This window comes from Salmo trutta, chromosome 13 (genome assembly GCF_901001165.1).
Source record: "Salmo trutta chromosome 13, fSalTru1.1, whole genome shotgun sequence".
NCBI lineage: Eukaryota > Metazoa > Chordata > Actinopteri > Salmoniformes > Salmonidae > Salmo > Salmo trutta.
The window spans coordinates 22,013,323-22,038,596 of NC_042969.1; the positions used below are offsets into that span (position 1 = coordinate 22,013,323).

General features: G+C 44.5%; 1 protein-coding gene across 1 annotated transcript in view; it reads left to right on the forward strand.

Moving 5' to 3' along the window:
• The window catches only part of LOC115205030 (slit homolog 3 (Drosophila)), a 374,555-nt gene that overhangs the window by 225,822 nt on the left and 123,459 nt on the right, over nucleotides 1–25,274 (forward strand). The window contains exons 8-14 of the mRNA XM_029770590.1: nucleotides 1,566–1,637; nucleotides 7,185–7,348; nucleotides 9,097–9,241; nucleotides 17,309–17,380; nucleotides 21,036–21,107; nucleotides 22,006–22,077; nucleotides 23,736–23,779. Of these exons, the coding sequence (XP_029626450.1) occupies nucleotides 1,566–1,637; nucleotides 7,185–7,348; nucleotides 9,097–9,241; nucleotides 17,309–17,380; nucleotides 21,036–21,107; nucleotides 22,006–22,077; nucleotides 23,736–23,779 (641 nt within the window). The remainder of the gene's footprint in view (nucleotides 1–1,565; nucleotides 1,638–7,184; nucleotides 7,349–9,096; nucleotides 9,242–17,308; nucleotides 17,381–21,035; nucleotides 21,108–22,005; nucleotides 22,078–23,735; nucleotides 23,780–25,274) is intronic.

Consider the following 25,274-nt stretch of genomic DNA (forward strand, 5'->3'; position numbering starts at 1 on the left):
ACAGAGCCACAGTGTCCTTGACAATAGGGAAATAGTTACTCTCCTCACTAGAACTGCCGATTTGGTGATTCTGCCCCGTATATCATTTAATTGTAGAATAACAATAATTTTTTGTGCCATTTTGTTGCATTTTTCCCCCTCGTTCTTAGTAAATTGTTCCCCCTGCTGATTGCTTCCAATATAAATATTAAAACATAATTTAGAATTCCACAAGTATGTTTTATTTTAAGGGATTTTTCCCTTTTTTTCATGCAGTCCTAGTTATTTAGCGAGCATTGCTGTTGCCTAGATGTGGATTTCCACTGTTTGAATTAAGTCCAATCGCAGATATGTTAAACCGAACTGCGTTGTTGTCATGTCCATCTTCCTCCTCTCTCCTTTATGGGGCTATTCAGTTTGAATTAGCCTGTTACAGTGAGAGTTCATACATGGCGTCACACCAGTGGCCCCTGTCTGGCGCTCCCTCCACTTTCCTAAACATGCATGAACTGTAAAACCAGCGGGTCAGTCCGTCCACTCCATATTGAGGATCTGCTGCGATCAGCACCATCTCTAGTCTCCCCTAAACCACTCATTATCCATAATAGTACAGTAGAACCCTTGAACACAGTAAAACTCTGGAAAACGACCCTCTGCTCCTCTCCACTTTCTCCGTCGTCATGCCGACAGGATTCATCACTTTATGTTTCTAGCTACCGAACAGAGTGGGAACCATTAAAGTCCCAAATTGAGAAATAACAGGCACACATTTAGCCTTCCCGGAGAAGGTGGTGCAGAGGGGATGGGGGAGGTGGAAGGAGGTGGAGGGGGTTAGGTAGTGACGGAGGGTGGGATGGCTATATTACAACATTAAGTCAGCTAAGTAGCACTAATCACAGTTACTGTTGCTGGACGGAGAGGAAGGGAAGATGACTGCCATCTGCAATTACTGCTCTCTCTCTCTCTCTCTCTCTCTCTCTCGCTCTCTCTCTCTCAGTACTCAGACATATAGGCCTTCTTTGTTGTTCAAACCAACCAGAGGCACTGTGTGTGTGTGAAGGGCACTACTGCTATTGCACTGCTACACTGGTGGATATAGACAGACAGACAGACAGACAGACAGACAGCCAGCCAGCCAGCCAGCCAGCCAGCCAGCCAGCCAGCCAGCCAGCCAGCCAGACAGACAGACAGACAGACAGACAGACAGACAGACAGACAGACAGACAGACAGACAGACAGACAGACAGACAGACAGACAGACAGACAGACAGACAGACAGACAGACAGACAGACAGACAGACAGACAGACAGACAGACAGACAGACAGATAGATAGATAGATAGATAGATAGATAGATAGATAGATAGATAGATAGATAGATAGATAGATAGATAGATAGATAGATAGATAGATAGATAGATAGATAGATAGATAGATAAGCTCATTGTCCATTACTTGTCTTTCTTTCTTAGTCCTCTGCTTTCTCTCGAGGTTCTTTTTCAATTTTTCTACTTGTGAAACATACTTTTTCTACTTGTGCAATTAGAGTATTTGTGTATTGTGGCAATTTTTCTTTTCTTTTGCAGCACCCTCAACAACAACAACATCACCCTCATCCCTCTGTCTAGCTTCAACCACATGCCCAAGCTGCGGACTCTGTGAGTATATGAGGATTATATGAGTCAACCATTGTGAAATGCCACCAAGGAGCTGAGTAGAAACAGGATCCATCTCCATAATGAGTGGTTACCTCTCCTTTGTTTCATGCTTTTAACCATTACGGCCCAATTACCGCCACGAGTTACACCTTCAAGAGCTCTGACTTCCTCCAAAAATAACATGATGTTCCTTCTTACACCATGTATACACACACACACACACACACACACACACACACACACACACACACTGTTGTCGTTGTTGTCAACAAACCCTGGCAACCCTTGTTCTCTGATGATTGATTGGGTGGGCCTCTCCGGTCGCCAGGGCAATGGAATGTCAGCTCACTGGAGTTCTTCACCCATGAACCTCTGGGGCAGTCTGAAGCCCCTGCTGAAGAAAACAGCATAGACCAGCACTGGCTGGTGACCAACCTTCATTGTGTTTTTGCTGGTGACCATCCTTCTCTGTGTTTTTGCTGGTGACCAGCCTTCGCTGTGTTTTTGCTGGTGACCAACCTTCATTGTGTTTTTGCTGGTGACCATCCTTCGCTGTGTTTTTGCAGTGACCAGCCTTCGCTGTGTTTTTGCTGGTGACCAGCCTTCGCTGTGTTTTTGCTGGTGACCATCCTTCGCTGTGTTTTTGCAGTGACCAGCCTTCGCTGTGTTTTTGCCGGTAACCAGCTTTCGCTGTGTTTTTGCTGTTGACCAGCCTTCGCTGTGTTTTTGCTGTTGACCAGCTTTCGCTGTGTTTTTGCTGGTGACCAGCCTTCGCTGTGTTTTTGCTGGTGACCAGCCTTTGCTGTGTTTTTGCTGGTGACCAGCCTTCGCTGTGTTTTTGCTGTTGACCAGCCTTCGCTGTGTTTTTGCTGTTGACCAGCCTTCGCTGTGTTTTTGCCGGTAACCAGCTTTCGCTGTGTTTTTGCTGGTGACCATCCTTCGCTGTGTTTTGGACACATAAGCTGGTCACCAGAATATCCTGGCCACCTGCAAAACAAGCAGCAAGTCATTTTATGCTGGCTTGCAAAGCTAATACTTCCTATTTTTACAATCATTTTGTTCATTCAATTTTGACAGGCAGAAAACATTGACATTTTCACACGTGGCAGATATGTTTTAGCAGTACATTTCAATGATGTTTAAAATGTGAAAGAATCTGATCTACAATGCACACAACTTTTGTAGATCAGCCTGACTGGGGATATCCTAAAATGTTCACTTGTATTCACCCACAGTCTGCATTCAGAATAACTATCAGGGTTAGAATGAGTGTCACCAGTGTCAAAAACACAGCAAAGGCTGGTCACCATCAAAAGCACAGCGAAGGCTGGTCACCAACAAAAACACAGCAAAGGCTGATCACCACCAAACATACAGAGTATGCTGATCACCACCAAAAACACAGAAAAGTCTGGTCACTAGGGAAAACACAAGGAAGGCTGGTTTGCCAGCATAACCAGCTAGACCCTGCTGGTCAGACCATCTTGACCAGCATCCGACTAGCACTAACCAGCTTGACCATCACTGACCAGCATAGACCAGCATAGACAAGCGTGGACCAGCATGACATTTCTACTGATCTATGCTGGTTTTTTTAAGCAGGCATTGTCTCTGTCCCCTGTGACCGGTGCATTACTTTTTTACTGTACCCGCTCCACTTACACTGTCTCCCTGACCACAATCAGTTCAAATCATTCCACAGTGCTCAAACTCACTGGATGTTTCCATTCTGTGGCTGACCTTGTGTATTAGCAGTGGGCTCTGGGGTTCTTATGACCATGTGATCTGCGTGTTTCACTGCTCAACGATCCAGTGACAACAGTAGACACAGGTCTGATCTGGTTGGGCCTGGATCTGGGGATGCATACGTACAGACAGATAGACAGACCGACCCTGACACCCGGGGCTCATCTCAGACCCACAGTGTTTCAGGGGTCACAGTGACCCTGCAGTGTCCTCGCCCCCAGCTCCCCAGTCATCAGCTCTTTTCCTGCCTGCTGCCGGTACTCCTCTGGGGCCTGAGGTCTGGAGGTCTGGAGGCCAGGAGCTGTCCACTCCCCCTGCATTAGGACTACGCTATATGCTCCCTGGCTCGGCAGTCTGTTCTGGAAAGCCTCCCATCAATCAGTCCCCTCAGACAGGCTTAGCCCCAGCCCCCTCACCTCCTCCTCCCCATCCCCTCTCCGCCTCCTCGCCTCCCCAGGATTGAATTTGCTGATGCTGTGACGGCCAGCCTGCTGCTCCCTAGCAGGTATTGAATTATCGGAGCCGAGGCTCCCCCTGCTCCCCCCTACTCCTCTTGCTCCCAGTTCCTTTGTATTGAATTTTCTGGCTCTAATATCCCTGAGATCTCTGTATTGAATTTGCTGCTCGTAAAAACAACTTATTAAATCAAATGTTTAGAAATGTCTGTAATCCATTTAGCAGGGATGGGGCGATGTAGTGATGGGATGGAAGGTGGATGGCTCCAGGTTTCTGATGAAATAGCTTGGATTACCTAGCTCTGTGCCCTCTCTCTCTCTATCTCTCTCCCTCTCTCTCTATTTCTCTCTCTGTTTCTCTCCCCAATGCTCTCTTTACGAGCTTTGTCCAGCAGCCATTCAATTAGATCAAATGATATCACCCCATGGTGCTTTGCCATTCAATCACTCCAGACAAATAGAGTGCGAAGCCTCCTACTGCTAAACGGGTAGCCAGTCGTTTTCACAGTGTTTGTGGATCACTGGATGAGATGAGTTGCCTTTTTGTGCAGGCACTGAGGATGAACATGTGCACCTAGCTCACCTCACACACCTCACACACACACATGTACACACACACATAAGCATGCACACACAGCTGACCACAGAGTCGTGGTGTATGAGCCCTCTGCTCCGTCTCAGTGTGGAGCTCATCCCCTCCATCCGTCCATCTCTCTAATCCCACTGGTGTGTAATTCATCCGGAACAACGGGAGGCTATAAACTGGATTTATAATGGGAAGAGCTCCATTAAAACTACAGCCCACGCTGCTCTCCTCAATGAGCAATTCCTGTCCCCTAACCGGATCACACCCCTATTTCATTTGCAGACTTTTTGTAAAGGGTATAGAGCCTGTTTTATTTGCTGACATGACTTTTTCTCCCCCCTCCCTCTCTCCCTCTGTTTCCTCTCCTCTCAACTCCTCTCCTCTCGCCCAGTCGGGCCCGTAATGGCTGTTGTGAGATAGGGATTTAGCCCCAGTGTATCGTGTCCTGTCCTCTTCTTTGGGGGAGGGAGGACTTGAGGAAATGAAGGTGTTGGCGAAGAGAGAGAGACCATTCTTGCATCTGCAGAAGGATACATATTAGATACAGACTCATATTACATACAGATACATATTAGATACAGACACATATTAGATACAGATACATATTAGATACAGATACATATTAGATACAGCTACATATTAGATAAAGATACATATTAGATAAAGATACATATTAGATACAGACACATATTAGATACAGATACATATTAGATACAGATACATATTAGATACAGCTACATATTAGATACAGATACATATTAGATAAAGATACATATTAGATACAGACACATATTAGATACAGATACATATTAGATACAGATACATATTAGATACAGATACATATTAGATACAGACAGACACATATTAGATACAGATACATATTAGATAAAGATACATATTAGATACAGACAGATACATTTTAGATACAGACAGACACATATTAGATACAGACACATATTAAATACAGATACATATAAGATACAGATGCATATTAGATACAGATACATATTCGATACAGACAGACACATATTACATACAGATACATATTAGATACAGATACATATTAGATACAGATACATATTAGATAAAGATACATATTAGATACAGACAGATACATATTAGATACAGACAGACACATATTAGATACAGATACATATTCGATACAGATACATATTAGATACATACACATATTAGATGCAGACAGACACATATTAGATACAGATACATATTAGATACATATACATATTAGATACAGATACATATTAGATACAGACACATATTAAATACAGATACATATTAGATACAGATACATATTAGATACAGATACATATTCAATACAGACAGACTCATATTACATACAGATACATATTAGATACAGATACATATTAGATACAGATACATATTAGATACAGACACATATTAGATACAGACACATATTAGATACAGATACATATTAGATACAGACACATATTAGATGAAGATACATATTAGATACAAATACATATTAGATACAGATACATATTAGATACAGACACATATTAGATACAGATACATATTAGATACAGACACATATTAGATACAGATACATATTAGATACAGATACATATTAGATAAAGATACATATTAGATACAGATACATATTAGATACAGATACATATTAGATACAGATACATATTAGATACAGACACATATTAGATACAGACACATATTAGATGAAGATACATATTAGATACAGATACATATTAGATACAGACACATATTAGATACAGATACATATTAGATACAGACACATATTAGATACAGATACATATTAGATAAAGATACATATTAGATACAGATACATATTAGATACAGACAGACACATATTAGATACAGATACATATTAGATACAGATACATATTAGATACAGACAGACACATATTAGATACAGATACATATTAGATACAGATACATATTAGATACAGACACACAGACACATATTAGATACAGATACATATTAGATACAGATACATATTAGATACAGACACATATTAGATACAGCTACATATTAGATACAGATACATATTAGATACAGATACATATTAGATACAGATACATATTAGATACAGATCCATATTAGATACAGATCCATATTAGATACAGATACATATTAGATACAGACAGATATTAGACACAGACACATATTAGATACAGATACATATTAGATACAGATACATATTAGATATAGACAGATACATATTAGATACAGACAGATACATATTAGATACAGATACATATTAGATACAGACAGATACATATTAGATACAGACAGATACATATTAGATACAGATACATATTAGATACAGATACATATTAGATACAGACAGATACATATTAGATACAGATACATATTAGTAGCTTTTGTTTGGTCTTGGTTATGACAACCACATCTCTGTCAAGGACAGAGGAGTCACAGAGTCATAAACACAGCTCTGCTGCCATGAGTGAACGAGGACTCCTAACACCGTTCCATCTGCTAGGTACCCTTAGACATGAAGAATGATAGAAGGTCTTTACATTTTGTGGACATATATTTCAGTGAGTGGATTATTCTTTTCAGCCTTAGATTTGGTCATTTCTCTCATACATTATGGTATGCCACTGGCCATCTACTGTGGCACTGAACACTGTGACTGTTTTTTTTCTCTCCTCCCTCCCTCTGCAGCCAACAACCCGCACTGACTACTGCTGTTGCCTCTCTCTCCCCTCCTCCCTCTGCAGACGTCTACATTCTAACAATCTGCACTGCGACTGCCACCTGTCCTGGCTGTCTGACTGGCTGCGGCAGAGGCGTGGCCTGGCCCTCTTCACCCAATGCATGGCGCCTGCCAACATGAGGGGCCTCAACATCCCTGATGTCCAGAAGAAAGACTTCACCTGTACAGGTACGCTAAATCCCCATGACAACACACTGTACTACAAACACTAAACAATGTACGTACCCATGTTATCTCCAGATGAACACATTCTTTCATGGCTCAGATTGAAAAGCCACTGAATCAGTAGAATAGGTTGGTGTTCTTGTTTAATTTACTCCAGGATATAATTGGTAAAAGTATTCACTTTTGGGCCTAATGAACACCTCCCACCCCCTCCCTGCAGCCTTAAATCAGCTGAGGAATCTCCAGCAGGCAGACGCAGCAGAAATACAGTTGTCTGCCTTAGAGTCAGCCCCTTAATTAACCTGCAAATAAAGACAATAACACAGGAGAGAGAGAGAGAGAGAGAGGAGAGAGAGATTTACCCTTTTGTACTTGAACTATTTGCACATCGTTACAATGCTGTATATAGCCATAACGTGACATTTAAAATGTCTCTATTCTTGTGGAACTTTTGTTCAGCATAAAACACCAAATAATGCATGCAGAGCAGAATTATTGGGTATACGCGCTAATTATCAAAATCCAGAAAAGAGACGTTAAATTCTACAACCACCTAAAATGAAGCGATTCTCAAACCTTCCATAACAAAGCCATCACCTACAGAGAAATTAACCTGGAGAAGAGCCCCCTAAGCAAGCTGGTACTGGGGCTCTGTTCACAAACACAAACAGACCCCACAGAGCCCCAGGACAGCAACACAATTAGACCCAACCAAATGATGAGAAAACAAAAAGATAATTACTTGACACATTACAAAAAAACTGACCAAACTAGAATGCTATTTGGCCTAAAAAGAGAGTACACTGTGGCAGAATACCTGACCGCTGTGACAGACCCAAAATTAAGAAAAGCTTTGACTATGTACAGACTCAGTGAGCATAGCCTTGCTATTGAGAAAAGCCACTGAAGGCAGACCTGGCACTCAAGAGAAGACAGGCTATGTGCACACTGCCCGCAAAATGAGGTGGAAACTGAGCTGCACTTCCTAACCTCCTGCCAAATGTATGACCATATTAGAGACACATATTTCCCTCACATCACACAGACCCACAAAGAATCTGAAAACAAATCCAATTTTGATAAACTCCCATATCTATTGGGTGAAATACCACAGTGTGCCATCACAGCAAAACGATTTGTGAACTGTTGCCACAAGAAAAGGGCAACCAGTGAAGAACAAACCATTTTAAATACAACCCATATTTATGTTAATTTAGTTTCATTTTTGTACTTTAACTATTTGCACATCATTACAACACTGCATATAGCCATAATATGACATTTGAAATGTCTTTATTCTTTTGGAACTATGTGAGTGTAATGTTTACTGTTCATTTTATTGTTTATTTAACTTTTGTTTACTATCTATTTCACTTACTTTGGCAATATGTTTCCCATGCCAATAAAGCCCCTTAAATTTAAATTTGAGAGAGAGAGAGCCCCTGTGCTGGTAAAAAAAAAGGTATCTCTCATACGCTTTCCCTCTCTTTCTCGCTCCCTCTCTCTCTCACTCTCTCTCTCTCTCTCACCCTCTCGCTCTCTGTTTCTCTCGCTCCCTCTTTGTCTCTCTCTCTCGCTCACTCTCCCTCTATCTCCCACTCTCGCTCTTCCTCTCTCGCTCTCTCGCTCTCCCTCTCCCTCTCTATTGCCCTCTCTCTCTCTTCCTCTCCCTCTCTATCACCCTTTCTTGCTCTCTCTCTCGATCTCCCTCTCTTCCTCTTTCTCTCTATTGCCCTCTCTCTCTTTCTCAGGCCCAGCTCAGGCAAAGCCTCATACCTGTATTCCCCAAGCATCAGTGTGTCCGGCCTCTTGCACCTGCAACAACAACATTGTGGACTGTCGCCGCAAGGGCCTGACTGAGATCCCTGCCAACCTACCAGAGGGCATCGTAGAGATGTAAGTAGACTAACTTTACTCCACAATGCTTTTTAACAATCACTATCGCTTTTATTCATGTATATCACCTGTTGTCTTCATTACTGGTACACTCAGAACGTTGTATAGTTCATTTGGAAACATCCTGTTTTTGTACAAAACGTAGAGTACAAAACACACTGGTCTTTTTGTTTTTGTGTGTTTATTACCAACCTGCTCCTGTAATGGAACAAACCCCATTAGCTTCATCAGTTAACAGGCTCATTACTGCTGGTCCAGGTGCCTGGTGTCTGACTCTACTCTGTACTGAGACTGACACATAAACATCCTCTCCTGTCCTCCTGACTGACTGACTGGCTAACTGACTGTCTGGCTGGCTGACTGACTAACTGACTGGCTGGCTGACTGACTGACTAACTGACTGGCTAACTGACTGGCTTACTGACTGACTAACTGACTGGCTTACTAACTGGCTGGCTGACTGACTGACTGGCTGACTTCCTGACTTGCTGACTGGCTGACTGGCTGGCTCACTTGCTAACTGACTGACTGACTGGCTGGCTGGGTGGCTAACTGACTGATTGTCTGGCTGACTGGCTGGCTGAGTGGCTGACTGACACACAGGTGGACTCCTCACCTATGGATCTGTGGTTTCTCTGCCTGCCCCATCTCAGAGATCAGTCTCAGCTAGGTGGCTCAGACATTTCTCTGCACCCCATGGGGCCTTGTTAGCGGCTTGACTTACTGAGATAAGGTGCAGCTTTTCTAGGACCCAACCACCCTTGTTTGGGGGGGGATATGTGTGTTTGTGTGTGTGTGTGTGTGTGTGTGTGTGTGTGTGTGTGTGTGTGTGTGTGTGTGTGTGTGTGTGTGTGTGGCTGTGTGGCGTGTGTGTGTGTGGTGTGTGTGTGTGTGTGTGTGTGTGTGTGTGTGTGTGGCTGTGTGTGTGGCTGTGTGGCGTGTGTGGCTGTGTGTGTGTGTGTGTGGTGTGTGTGTGGCTGTGTGTGGCTGTGTGTGTGTGTGTGTGTGTGTGTGTGTGTGGCTGTGTGTGTGTGTGTGTGTGTGTGTGTGTGTGTGTGTGTGTGTGTGTGTGTGTGTGTGTGTGTGTGTGTGTGTGTGGCTGTGTGTGTGGCTGTGTGGCGTGTGTGGCTGTGTGTGTGTGTGTGTGTGTGTGTGTGTGTGTGTGTGTGTGTGGCTGTGTGTGTGGCTGTGTGGCGTGTGTGTGTGTGTGTGTGTGTGTGTGTGTGTGTGTGTGTGTGGCTGTGTGTGTGTGTGTGTGTGTGTGTGTGTGGCTGTGTGTGTGTGTGTGTGTGTGTGTGTGTGTGGCTGTGTGTGTGGCTGTGTGGCGTGTGTGTGTGTGTGTGTGTGTGTGTGTGTGTGTGTGTGTGTGTGTGTGTGTGTGTGTGTGTGGCTGTGTGTGTGGCTGTGTGGCGTGTGTGGCTGTGTGTGTGTGTGTGTGTGTGTGTGTGTGTGTGTGTGTGTGTGTGTGTGTGTGTGTGTGTGTGGCTGTGTGTGTGTGTGTGTGTGTGTGTGTGTGGCTGTGTGTGTGTGTGTGTGTGTGTGTGTGTGTGTGTGTGTGTGTGTGTGTGTGTGTGTGTGTGTGCCTGCTGCCTCGTACCACAGGCTGATTGGATTTCCGCTCTACTTTGGTCCATATCTTCTCAGTCAGGATATTTGATATACATATCGATCGCTCCCACTCTTGTTTGCGCTAAAGGACAGGTGGGTAATTGCTCTGATATGTACCGTTTCTACACCGCTGTTGTTATGCCAATAGTGTATGACCTTTGAATAACAAATGGATATGTTAAGGTAGGAAGGTAGGATACATTACTCCAGCGCTTACTATAGCCAGAAACAATATACCACTAATGAAATTATGTATTGTCAGGACTTTGCTGGGGTCCGATAGTCATTTCTCTAAGAATTGTTTTCACGTTCCTCTGCCAGGTTCGAATTACTGTTCCACCCACCGCTCAGGAACAACAGCCAAAACAATATCCACTCAATCTGTAGTTTAGAAATCAGAGTAAATAGATCCCTTAGAGCAGAGTCTATATTGTATACGTCTCTGTATAAGCTTTCCCTGTTCCTGCCTAAATATACACGGAGTATACCAAATATTAGGAACACCTTCCCATGTTGACTATAATGCTTCCCATAGTTGTGTCAAGTTGGCTGATGACCTTTGGGTGGTGGACCATTCTTAATACACACGGGAAACTGTTCAGTGTGAAAAACAGCATTGTAGTTCTTGACACGAACAGGTGTGCCTGGCACCTACTACCATACCCCATTCAAAGGTACTTACATTTTGCATCTTAATATGCAACCACTCAATGGCACACAAACACAATCCGTGTCTCAATTTTCTCAAGGCTTAAAAAAACATATTTAACCTGTCTCCTCTCCTTCATCTACAGTACACTGATTGAAGTGGATTTAACAAGGGATCACAGCTTTCACCTGGTCAGTCTATGTCAGCCTGGTCAGTCTATGAATATTTTGTATACTCAGTGCATTCGGAAAGTACTCAAACCCCTTGATTTTTCCACATTTTGTTACGTTACAGCCTTATTCTAAAATTGATTACATTGTTTTTTTCTCTCCTCAATCTACACACAATACCCCATAATGACCAACAGGTTTTCTGAAAAAAATTATAAAAAATAAAATGTCACTTTAACATAAGTATTCAGACCCTTTACTCAGTACTTTGTTGGAGAAAATTTGGCAGCGATGACAGCCTTGAGTCTTCTTGGGTATGAAGCTACAAGCTTGACGGTTTCTCCCATTCTTCTCTGCAGATCCTCTCAAGCTATGTCAGGTTGGATGGGGAGCGTCAATGCACAGCTATTTTCAATTCTCTCCAGAGATGTTCAATCGGGTTCAAGTCCGGGCTCTGGCTGGGCCGCTCAAGGACATTCAGAGACTTGTCCCGAAGCCACTCTGGAGCAGGTTTTCAACAAGGATCTCTCTGTACTTTTCTCTGTTCATCTTTCCCTCGATCCTGACTAGTCTCCCAGTCCCTGCCGCTGAAAAACATCCCCACAACATGATGCTGCCACCACCATGCTTCACCGTAGGGATGTTGCCAAGTTTCCTGCAGACGTGACGTTTGGCATTCAGGCCAAAGAGTTCAATCTTGGTTTCATCAGACCAGAGAATCTTGTTTCTCATGATCTGAGTCCTTTAGGTGCCTTTTGGCAAACTCCAACCGCGCTGTCATGTGCCTTTTACTGAGGAGTGGCTTCCGTCTGGCCAGTCTACCATAAAGGCCTGATTGGTGAAGTGCTGGAGAGGTGGTTGTCCTTCTGGAAGGTTCTCCCATCTCCAAAGAGGAACTCGGGTTCTTGGTCACCTCCCTGACCAAGGCCCTTCTTCCCTGATTGCTCAGTTTGGCTGGACGACCAGCACTAGGAAGAGTCTTGGTGGTTCTAAACTTCCATTTAAGAATGATGGAGGCCACTGTGTTCTTGTGGACCTTCAATACTGCAGACATTTTTGGTACCCTTCCCAGATCTGTGCCTCGACACAATCCTGTTTCGGAGCCCTATGGACAATTCATTTGACCTCATGGCTTGGTTTTTGCTCTGACATGCACTGTCAACTGTGGGACCTTATATAGACAGGTGTGTGCCTTTCCAAATCATGTCCAGTCAATTGAATTTACCACAGGTGGACTCCAATCAAGTTGTAGAAACATCTCAAGGATGATCAATGGAAACAGGATGCACCTGAGCAAAATTTTGAGTCTCATAGCAAAGGATATGAATACTTATGTAAATAAGGTGTTTCTGTTTTTTATATGTAATACATTTGCTAAAAGAAATGTAAAACCTGTTATCGCATTGTAATTATGGGGTATTCTGTGTAGATTGATTAATATATATTTTTTTATTTAATCCATTATAGAATAAGGCTGCAATGTAACAAAATGCGGAAAAAGAAAAGAGGTATGAATACTTTTCGAATGCACTGTATATGCAATCATTATCTTCCTTTAGAGTCATTTCCTTACTAGGACCCATTAGCAGACACACACATGCCTCCAGAGAAGGGCCGGGACCATAACAGTATCGCAATACTCCTTAGTATCGTGGCAAGGAAACAAAACACAACGGGGGTTTCACTTCTTTAGGAAAACAGCTCTAATGTTGGAAACAAACATCATTATGTTGTCATCCACAGTCACGTCTTTATTTTCTAAGCTATTTCACACAATACTTTACCAACAGCAGGTTTTTAAAGGACCAAAGACTTTGGTCTGCTTCCTGTTTTCATTTTTGCCATGGATAACATATTGCAATACTGGTTTCATCACAACCCTACTGGAGAGTGGACCCAGATAGATGGTGGTGCAGTGAGGTAGGGGGACAGAGGTTGGGATTGAGAGATTTGGGGGAGTAGAGAGGAGGACTGAGGTGCTGCAGCAGGTAGCGAAGGGGACAGGCACAGGGGACAGAGGGGTGGGACTAGGAGATATCATGGCGTGGGGAGAGGAGTGGGGGGCTGCCACAGGTCCCATCACTCAGACAGATGACCCTTGCCCAGTAGCTCTGTGGCCGAAGTACTGAGTGGCCTTGCACTACCCTCCCCAGATACCACTACAGACATAAAGCACAGCAGCCCACTTCCATCCTCCATCTCCCAGACAACACAGGCCACTGGGCCAGGTCTCACTGTGACTATTAAAACCTACCCAAACCAGAAACCTTGGATAGATGGAAGCATTTGCGCAAAACAAAAAGCGTAAACCACCGCATTTAGCCATGGCAAGGTGACTGGGAATATGGTCGAATACAAACAGTGTACTTATTCCCTCTGTAAGGCAATCAAACAGGCAAAGCTTCAGTACAATGGCTCAGACATGAGACGTATGTGGCAGGGTCTACAGATAATCACAGGTTACAAAGGGAAAACTAGCGGACACCGAAGTTAAACACCTTCTTCGTCCACTTTGAGGATAACATAGTGCCACCGACGCGGCCCACTCCCAAGGACTGTGGGCTCTCGTTCTCCGTGGCCGACGTGAGTAAGACATTTAAGCGTGTTAACCCTCGCAAGGCTGCTGGCCCAGACGGCATCCCTAGCCACATCCTCAGAGCATGCGCAGACCAGCTGACTGGAGTGTTTACAGACATATTCAATCTCTCCCTATCCCAGTCTGCTGTCCCCACTTGCTTCAAGATGTCCACCATTGTTCCTGTACCCAAGAAAGCAAAGGTAACTGAACTAAATGACTATCGCCCCGTAGCACTCACTTCGGTCGTCATGAAGTGCTTTGAGAGACTAGTTAAGGATCACACCCTACACCCACTAAAATTTGCTAACCGTCCCAATAGATCCACAGACGATGCAATCGCCATCACACTGCACACTGCCCTATCCCATCTGGACAAGAGGAATACCTAAGTCAGAATGCTGTTAATTGACTATTGCTCAGCCTTCAACACCAGAGTACCCTCCAAGCTCATCATTAAGCTTGGGGCCCTGGGTCTGAACCCCGCCATGTGCAACTGGGTCCTGGACTTCCTGACGGGCCGCCCCCAAGTGATGAAGGTAGGAAACAACACCTCCACTTCACTGATCCTAAATACAGGGGCCCCACAAGGATGCGTGCTCAGCCCCCTCCTGTACTCCCTGTTCACCCATGACTGCGTGGCCATGCACGCCTCCAACTCAATCATCAAGTTTGCAGACAACACAACAGTAGTAGGCTTGATTACCAACAATGACGAGACAGCCTACAGGGAGGAGGTGAGGGCCCTGGCGGAGTGGTGTCAGGAAAATAACCTCTCCCTCAACGTCAACAAAACGAAAGAGCTGATTGCGGACTTCAGGAAACAGCAGAGGGAGCACACCCCTATCCACATCGACGGGACCTCAGTAGGGAAGGTGGAAGTTTCAAGTTCCTTGGCGTACACATCACTGACGATCTGAAATGGTCCACCCACACAGAGAGTGTGGTGAAGAAAGCGCAACAGCACCTCTTCAACCTCAGGAGGCTGAAGAAATTTGGCTTGGCCCCTAAGATCCTCAGAAACCTACAGGACACCTACAGCACCCGATGTCACAGGAAGGCAAACAATATAATCAAGTACAACAACCACCCGAGCCACGGCCTGTTCACCCCGCTATCATCCAAAAGGCAAGATCAGTACAGGTGTATCAAAGCGGGGACCGAGAGACTGAAAGATAGCTTTTATCCCAAGGCCATCAGATTGTTCAATAGGCATCACTAGCCGGCTACCACCCAGCTACTTAACCCTGCATCTTAGAGGCTGCTGCCCTATGTACATTGACATGGAATCACTGGTCACTTTAATAATGGAACACGAGTCACTTTAATAATGGTTACATACTGCTTTACTCATCTCATATATATATATATATATATATATATATATATATACTATATTCTATTCTACTGTATTTTAGTCAATGCCACTCTGACATTGCTCGTCCTAGTATACAGTTGAAGTCGGAAGTTTACATACTCTTAGGTTGGAGCCATTAAAACTTGTTTTTCAACCACTCCACAAATGTCTTGTTAACAAACTATAGATTTGGCAAGACGGTTAGGACATCTACTTTGTGCATGACACAAGTCATTTTTCCAACAATTGTTTACAGACAGATTATTTCACTTATAGTTCACTGTATCACAATTCCGGTGGGTCAGAAGTTTACATACACTGAGTTGACTGTGCCTAGTTGTAGACCTCTACAAGTCTGGTTCATCCTTGGGAGCAATTTCCAAACGCCTGAAGGTACCACATTTATCTGTACAAACAATAGTACGCAAGTATAAACACCATGGGACCATGCAGCCGTCACCCCGCTCAGGAACGAGACGCATTCTTTGGTGCGAAAAGTGCAAATCAATCTCAGATCAACAGCAAAGGACCTTGTGAAGATGCTGGATGAAAGAGGTACAAAGTATCTATATCCACAGTAAAATGAGTCCTATATCGACATAACCTGAAAGGCCACTCAGCAAGGAAGAAGCCACTGCTCTAAAACCGCCATAAAAAAGACAGACTAGGGTTTGCAACTGCACATGGAGACAAAGATCGTACTTTTTGAGAAATGTCCTCTGGTCTGATGAAACAAAAATAGAACTGTTTGGCCATAATGACCATCGTTATGTTTGGAGGATAAAGGGGAGGCTTGCAAGCCGAAGAACACCATCCCAACAGTGAAGCACGGGAGTGGCAGCATCATGTTGTTGGGGTGCTTTGCTGCAGGAGGGACTGCTTCACTTCACAAAATAGATGGCTTCATGAGGAAGGAACATTATGTGGATATATTGAAGTAACATCTCAAGACATCAGTCAGGAAGTTAAAGCTTGATGGGTCTTCCAAATGGACAATGACCCCAAGCATACTTCCAAAGTTGTGACAAGAAATCACCCAACTTATTGTGGGAAGCTTGTGGAAGGCTACTCAAAATGTTTGACCCAAGTTAAACAATTTAAAGGCAATGCTACCAAATACTAATTGAGTGTATGTAAACTTCTGACCCACTGGGAAGGTGATGAAATAAATGAAAGCTGAAATAAATCACTGTCTCTACTATTATTGTGACATTTCACATTCTGAAAATAAAGTGGTGATCCTAACTGACTTAAGACAGGGAATATTTACTAGGATTAAATGTCAGGAATTGTGAAAAACTGAGTTTAAATGTATTTGGCCAAGGTGTATGTAAACCTCCGACTTCAACTGTATATATATTTCTTAATTCCATGATTTTACTTTTAGATGTGTGTATTGTTGTTAATTGTTAGATACTACTGCACTGTTGGAGCTAGGAACGCAAGCATTTCACTACATCCCCAATAACATCTGCTAAATATGTGTATGTGACTAATAACATTTGATTTGAGAAGGAGGTGGAAGAGGAGGAGGAGGCCATGGACATGAACAGACACTCAGACACACACTTTCTCCCTTAAGAGTCATACTGTATATTTAGCTGAACGACCAGGATAAATGAGAATGTATTTCTCTCTGAAGTAACCTGATGTTTCTCTCTCCCTCTCTCCCCCTCTCCCCCTCTCCCTCTTTCCACCTCCCCATCAGTCGTCTGGAACAGAACCTAATCAAGAACATCCCTGCTGGAGCCTTCTCTCCATACAAGAAACTCAAAAGGATGTGAGTTTGTTATATATTCAATTCAATAGGATGTGAGTCTATCTCTTATATATTCAATTCAAAAGATTTGAGTGTTATATGTATATTCAATTCAATAGGATGTGAGTCTGTTATATATTCAATTTCGCGTTGTATAAATTATTGGAGACAGGCGCAGGAATTCATAATAAGGGGGTTTAATACTCCACCCAGAATATACATGACATGAAAAAGCACGGAGACGAAGCCCAATAATAAATACACAGGACAAGACCCGCAGTACACTACACGGGGCGACACCTGTAATAGCAAATGCACAACAATACACGGGACAAGACCCGTAATAAAAAGTGCACAATACACTCAGCATGAAAGCCAAAATAACAAAGCACAGGTACTCACAGACCAACGTGCATGGGAACAGTAATCGACCAGACAAGGGTGAATTGAGGGCACATATATACAATTACTAATCAGGGGAATAGGAATTCAGGTGTGTGTAACGAGACAGTTCAGTGACGCCTAGATGCCGGTGACATAGACCTCCAGAACTGTTGCACGGAATGAGCAGCAGTACCGGGGGAAACCATGACCGTACCCCTCCTCTGACACGCTGCACTAGCAGCGGGATGACACCGGCCTCGAGGACGACCACAGGAACGTGGTGCGGGTCGGTCAGGGCCAGCTGCAGCTGCCGAAGTTGCTTCGTCCTCAGACGGGCCAGTTGCAGCTGCCGAAGTTGTGTCAGACGGGCCAGTTGCAGCTGCCAAAGTTGCGGCGGCATCGGACAGGCCAGTTGCAGCGGCGTCAGCGGGTACCAGTTGAAGCTGCCGAAGTTGCAGCATCGGACGGGGCAGTTGCAGCTGCCGAAGTTGCGGCGGCATCGGACGGGCCAGTTACAGGGGCGTCGGACGGACCAGTTGAAGCTGCCGAAGCTGCGGCTGTGGACGAGCCAGTTGCAGCTGCCAAAGTTGCGTTGGTGTCGGACGGGACATTCCCGCTGTCTCCATTTAGGGTGGGTTATTCTGTCACGTTGTATAAATTATTGGACACAGGCACAGGAATTCGTAATAGGAGGGTATGATACTCCGCCCAAAATATACAACATGACATGGAAAGGCACGGAGACGAAGCCCAAAACAAACACGTATACAAAAACACAGGGAAACCAATAATAAATACACGGGACGAGACCCGCAATACACTACACTGGGTGAGACCCGAAATAACAAATGCACAACAATAAATGGGGCGAGACCCATAATTACAAATGCACAACAATACATGGGACAAGACCCGTAATAACAAATGTGGATAGATATGTGTCTCTAATGTGGTAAAACATTTGGCGGGAGATTAGGAAGTGTAGCTCAGTTTCCACCTCATTTTGTGGGCAGTGGGCACATAGCCTGTCTTCTCTCGAGAGCCAGGTCTGCCTATGGCAGCCTCTCTCAATAGCAAGGCTATGCGCACTGAGTACATAGTCTGTATATGGTCAAGGATTTTCTTAATTTGGGGTCAGTTTTCTTAATTTTCTTAATTTGTACTCTCTGTTTAGGGCCAGATAGCATTCCAATTTGCTCGGTTTTTTGGTTTATTCTTTCCAGTGTGTCAAGTAGTCTTTTTGCTTTCTCATAATTTAGTTGTATCTACATGTGTTTCTATCCTGGGGCTCTGTTGGGTTTCTTTGTGTTTGTAAACAGAGCCCCAGAACCAGCTGTCTGAGGGGACTCTTCTCTAGGTTAATCTCTCTGTAGGTGAGGGCTTTGTAGTGGAATGTGTGGGCATCACTTCCTTTTAGGTGGTTGTAGAATTTAACAGCTCTTTTCTGGATTTTGATAACTAGTGGATATAGTCATAATTCTGCTCTTCATTTATTGTTTGTGGTTTTGCGTTGTACACTGAATATATTTTTGCAGAATTCTGAACGCAGAGTCTCAATTGGGTGTTTGCCCCATTTAGTAAATTATTGGTTCCTAAGTGAACCCCAGACCTCACAACCATTGGGGGCAATGGGTTCGATAACTGATTGCAGTATTTTTTTTGCCAGATCCTAATTGGGATGTTGAGTTTGATGTTCTTTTTGATGGCATTGTAGGCCCTTCTTGCCTTCTCTCTTAGATTGTTCACAGCCTTGTGGAAGTTACCTGTGGTGCTGATGTTTAGGCTGAGGTAGGTATAATTATGTGTGCTCTAGGGCAACGGTGTCTAGAACTCCATTATTTTTGTCTCACTGAGATTCACTGTCAGGGCCCAAGTCTGACAGAATCTGTACAAAGGATCTAGGTGTTGCCATAGGCCCTTCTTGGTTGGGGACAGAAGCACCAGATCATCTGAAAACAGTAGACATTTGAGTCCAGTAGGGTGAGGCTGCATGCTGCAGACTGTTCTAGTGCCCTCGCCAATTCCTTGATATACTGTATGTTGAAGAGGGTGGGGCTCAAGCTGCATCCTTGTCTCACCCCATGACCATCTGTGTGTTTATTGCCAATTTTAACTGCACCGTTGTTGTTTGTGTACATTGATTTTATAATGTCATATGTTTTTCCCCCAAACGCTGCTTTCCATCAGTTTGTATAGCAGACCCTCATGCCAAAATCAAATGAGAAGACTTTGCTTTTGTTTTGTTTGTTTGTCAATAAGGGTGTGCAGGGTGAATATGTGGTCTGCCATACGGTATTTCGGTAAGAAGACAATTTAACATTTGATTCCATGGTAATTATTAGGATCAAATTTGTATCCACTTTTGTGGATTGGGGTGATAAGTCCTTGGTTCCAAATATTGGGGAAGATGCCAGAGCTAAGGATTATGTAAAATAGTTTAAGTATAGCCATTTGGAATTTGTGGTCTGTATATTGTATCATTTAATTTAGGATACTATCAACACCACAGCCTTTTGGGGTTGGAGGGTTTGTATTTTATCCTGTAGCTCATCAAATGTAATTGTAAAATCCAGTGGGTTCTGGTAGTCTTTAATAGTTGATTCTAAGATCATGTATATGTTTTTGCTGTTTGCTCTTTGTTATAGAGCCAAAAAGATTGGAGAAGTGGGTTATTCAAACACATCTCCCATTTTGAATATATAACTCTTCGTGTTGTTGTTTGTTTAGTGTTTTCCAATTTTCCAGAAGTGGTTAGATTCTATGGATTCTTCAATTACATTGAGCTGATTTCTGACGTCCTGTTCCTTCTTTTTCCGTGGTGTATTTCTGTATTGTTTTAGTGATTCACCACAGTGAAGGAGTTGGCTCAGGTTTTATGGGTCTCTATGTTTTTGGTTAGATAGGTTTCTCAATTTCTTTCTTAAGTTTTTGCATTCTTCATCAAACCATTTGCCATTGTTGTTCATTTTCATAGGTTGTCTGCTTGAAATTTTTAGATTCTATAGGGAAGCTGAGAGGTCAAATATACTGTTTAGGTTTTCTACTGCCAAGGTTACACCTTCACTATTACAGTGAAACATTTTGTCCGGGAAGTTGTCTAAAAGGGATTGAATTATTTTTCACACTACTTTCATTCCATCTGTAGTCTTTCTTAATATTATTCAGTTCCTTTGACTTTGATGCTTCATGATTGAGTATTGCTCTGTTCAAGTAGACTGTGATTTTGGTGTAATCTTTAGCTCTCTCTCTCTCTCTCTCTCTCTCTCTCTCTCTCTCTCCAATGTTCTTCCAGTGACCTGAGCAAGAATCAAGTCTCTGACATTGCTGCTGACGCCTTCACTGGTTTACGCTCCCTGACTTCACTGTAAGTGAATATGCTGCTGCATCTTAACACACACACACACACACACACACACACACACACACACACACACACACACACACACACACACACACACACACACACACACACACACACAGTGTAGAAATAAATAAAGATGTCTTCAGTCTCACTGGCAGGGATATTCATTGCAAACAAGATAATTAGAGTCTGGTGGTGGTGGCACGGTGCTCCTCCATGACAGCTGACTCTAAGATGGTAGGACAGCCAGGTGGAGCATGGCAAAGCAAATTAGAACCCAGTGTCTAACAGCACAACACAGTGGTTAGGCTAGACATTGTACAAATAGCCATGTGATGGTGGGAGCTCAAAAAAAGGTTCCTTTTAAATCACTGTAAGGATGTGACAAAGACGCCGCCCGACGGACAGCAGTGGACACACAAGCCTCTGCATATTAATATAGCCAATCAGCAGACAGGACAGGGGGTTCATCTTCCTATGTCTGTGGTCTGCATCCAAAATGACACCCTATTCCCTACTAAGTGCCCTACTATGGGCCCTGGTCAAAATGAGTGCACTATATGGGGAATAGGCAGCCATTTGGTAAACAGACTGTGTGTCTGGAGGCCTGACGCCAATAACAGCACCGGGCTGAAAGAGACTTAATTTGCTCAGGATGTCATGAAATATAAGTGTACATGTCATGTACTGTCAGGCTGGGAATGGGAGTACAGGGAGAAACTGATAGTACACATGTAGAATTACAGGCGCAAGCACACACACACACACACACACACACACACACACACACACACACACACACACACACACACACACACGCACACACACACACATGCACACACACTGATCCATCCTTGTTGAGATCATCTGCAATGTCTGCACTATGTATTTGTCTCTACAGGGTCCTGTACGGGAACAAGATAGCTGAGATTCCTAAGGGATTGTTTGATGGGCTTGTCTCTCTGCAGCTGCTGTAAGTACACAGGGTCTCCCTTTGGAAAATCTGGCACCAGACAAGTGACCGGAAAGATGTTTATTTATTAGACGCTTGAGAAATGTACCGGCCGTCCGTATGCATTGGGTGCGTAACCCTTTAGGGCCCACCCACGCAGCCAGCACCATCAATAAACGAGAGATATTGGCCAAATGAGCCACATTTACATCTCCTTAAAAACAACCTAGAACAAATGACCAAAACACTATTGGTTGTGTTTCTATGTGTAGCAGAACGTTGGAAGCTTATTGGTTTTTACTTTCCTGATACTGTAATTCTCCACCTCACGGCTCAGCTGAGATTCCTAAGGGACCGTTTGACTTGTCTCTCTGCAACTACTGTCAGTACTACTGATGTATAATATTGTGTATTTCAGTAAGTACACATGTTTTTTCAAGTGTGAACTTACTATCTTTGTGTGTGTATGTGTGTGTGTGTTTGTGTGTTGCACAAAGATAATTCAAATCTGGCAAAGTGTTACGATGCAGAGCACATAGAGAAGCAATAGTTAATGTTGTGCTTCATAAAACCAGTCAATCACAGGGAAGCAGAGAGAGTCGAACCTCAAACCCCTTTTAGAGTGTAAAATGGACCATTTGGGCCGATGTGAGGCAGTCAGAGAGAGAAGAGGGGATGAAACAATGCTTTTATTGTTCCTTTCGCCGGAGAGGGAGCGCCTTACGCAACGTCATTAACATTTAAATTGGACCTGATTACAAAGCAGATCTCTCACACCTAGTTTTATTGATGTAGACATGGAAACGTAGCTCAAACATGATGACTGTGTTTAATGGTCTAATTTAAGGAAATCTGCTGCTTTTTAATGCTGGTTGAATCACACACACACACACACACACACACACACACACACACACACACACACACACACACACACACACTGTAATGATTTGGAGGATGGATGGGGAATGAGTGAAGGAGAAATTGGTTCCTTTCTCTTCCTGGAATGTCAGCAAGTGTTTCCAGTAAAGTGGACATCAGCGTATTATAAACACACAGCAGTACGGCCCACTGCCTGCCTGGCTGGCTAGCATGGCTGGTATGGCTGGCTGGTATGGCTGGTTGGTATGGCTGGTATGGCTGGCTGGTATGGCTGGTATGGCTGGCTGGTATGGCTGGCTGGTATGGCTGGTATGGCTGGTATGGCTGGTAAGGGTGGCATGGCTGGCATGGCTGGTATGGCTCTCATGGCTGGTATGGGTGGCATGGCTGGTATGGCTGGTAATGCAGGTATGGCTGGTATGGTTGGCTAATATGGCTGGCTGGCTGGTATGGCTGGTAATGCAGGTATGGCTGGTATGGTTGGCTGTTATGGCTGGCTGGCTGGTATGGCTGGTAATGCAGGTATGGTTGGCTGGTATGGCTGGTAATGCAGGTATGGTTGGTATGGTTGGCTGGTATGGCTGGTAATGCAGGTATGGTTGGTGTGGCTGGTATGGCTGGTAATGCAGGTATGGTTGGTATGGTTGGCTGGTATGGCTGGTATGGCTGGCTGGCTGGTATGGCTGGTAATGCAGGTATTGTTGGCTGGTAATACAGGTATGGTTGGTATGGTTGGCTGATATGGCTGGTAATACAGGTATGGTTGGTATGGTTGGCTGGTATGGCTGGTATGGCAGGTATGGTTGGTATGGCTGGCTGGCTGGTATGGCTGGTAATGCAGGTATGGTTGGTATGGTTGGCTGGTATGGCTGGTATGGCAGGTATGGTTGGTATGGCTGGCTGGCTGGTATGGCTGGTAATGCAGGTATGGTTGGCTGGTAATGCAGGTATGGTTGGTATGGCTGGTATGGCTGGCTGGTATGGCTGGTAATGCAGGTATGGTTGGCTGGTATGGCTGGCTGGCTGGTATGGCTGGTATGGCTGGCTGGCTAGCTGGCTGGTAATGCAGGTATGGTTGGCTGGTATGGCTGGTAATGCAGGTATGGTTGGTATGATTGGCTGGAATGGCTGGTAATGCAGTTATGGTTGGCTGGTATGGCTGGTAATGCAGGTATGGTTGGTATGATTGGCTGGTATGGCTGGCTGGCTGGTATGGCTGGCATAGCTGGTATGGCTCGCATGACTGGTATGCCTGCCTGCCTGGCTGGCTGGTATGGCTGGTGTGGCTGGCTGGCTGGTATGGCTGGCTGGCTGGTATGACTGGCTGGTATGGCTGGCTGGCTGGTATGGCTGGTATGGCTGGCTTGTATGGCTGGCTGGTATGGCTGGAATGGCTGGCTGGTATGGCTGGCTGGTATGGCTGGCTGGTATGGCTGGTATGGCTGGCTGGTATGGCTGGTATGACTGGCTGGTATGGCTGGCTGGTATGACTGGCTGTTATGGCTGGCTGGTATGGCTGGCTGGTATGGCTGGTATGGCTGGCTGGTATGGCTGGTATGGCTGGCTGGTATGGCTGGCTGGTATGGCTGGTATGGCTGGCTGGTATGGTTGGTATGACTGGCTGGTATGGCTGGCTGGTATGGTTGGTATGGCTGGCTGGTATGGCTGGCTGGTATGGCTGGTCTTGCTGGCAGGTATGGCTGGCTGGTATGGCTGGTATGACTGGCTGGTATGGTTGGTATGGCTGGTCTTGCTGGCAGGTATGGCTGGCTGGCTGGCTGGTATGGCTGGCTGGTATGGCTGGTATGGCTGGCTGGTATGGCTCAGTGCTCCACTCTGAATGTCTTGTCATCGACGCTAAGGATATAAATGACCTGCTACGTTTATGGAAGTACTATTAGGCCCTGGAATGGATAGGCCTGTTCTTAAAGAAGTTTGTTCCGATCCCAAAAACACATGGGAAATCTTCCTTGTTTTTCTTTCTTTCTTCGTTTTTTTCTCTCTTTAGTTTCCGATTCCTCCCAAACGTAATTAGTTCTCCCTGCGAGCATCCTAATAATGTGTGTATTTTCTCTGCAGTAAACCCTCATTAGAAAGCCTCTCAATAATTGAACTAACGCGACTCAGTGTTAGTCAACTGTCAGGCAGGCTAAGAGAGAAGAGAGGGAGGGAGGGAGAAGGAGAGAGAGGGAGGGAGGGAGGGAGAAGGAGAGAGAGAGAGGGAGGGAGGGAGGGAGGGAGGGAGGGAGAAGGAGAGAGAGGGAGGGGGGAGGGAGGGAGGGAGGGGGGGGAGAAGGAGAGAGGAGGGAGGAGAGGGAGGAGAGGGAGGGAGGGAG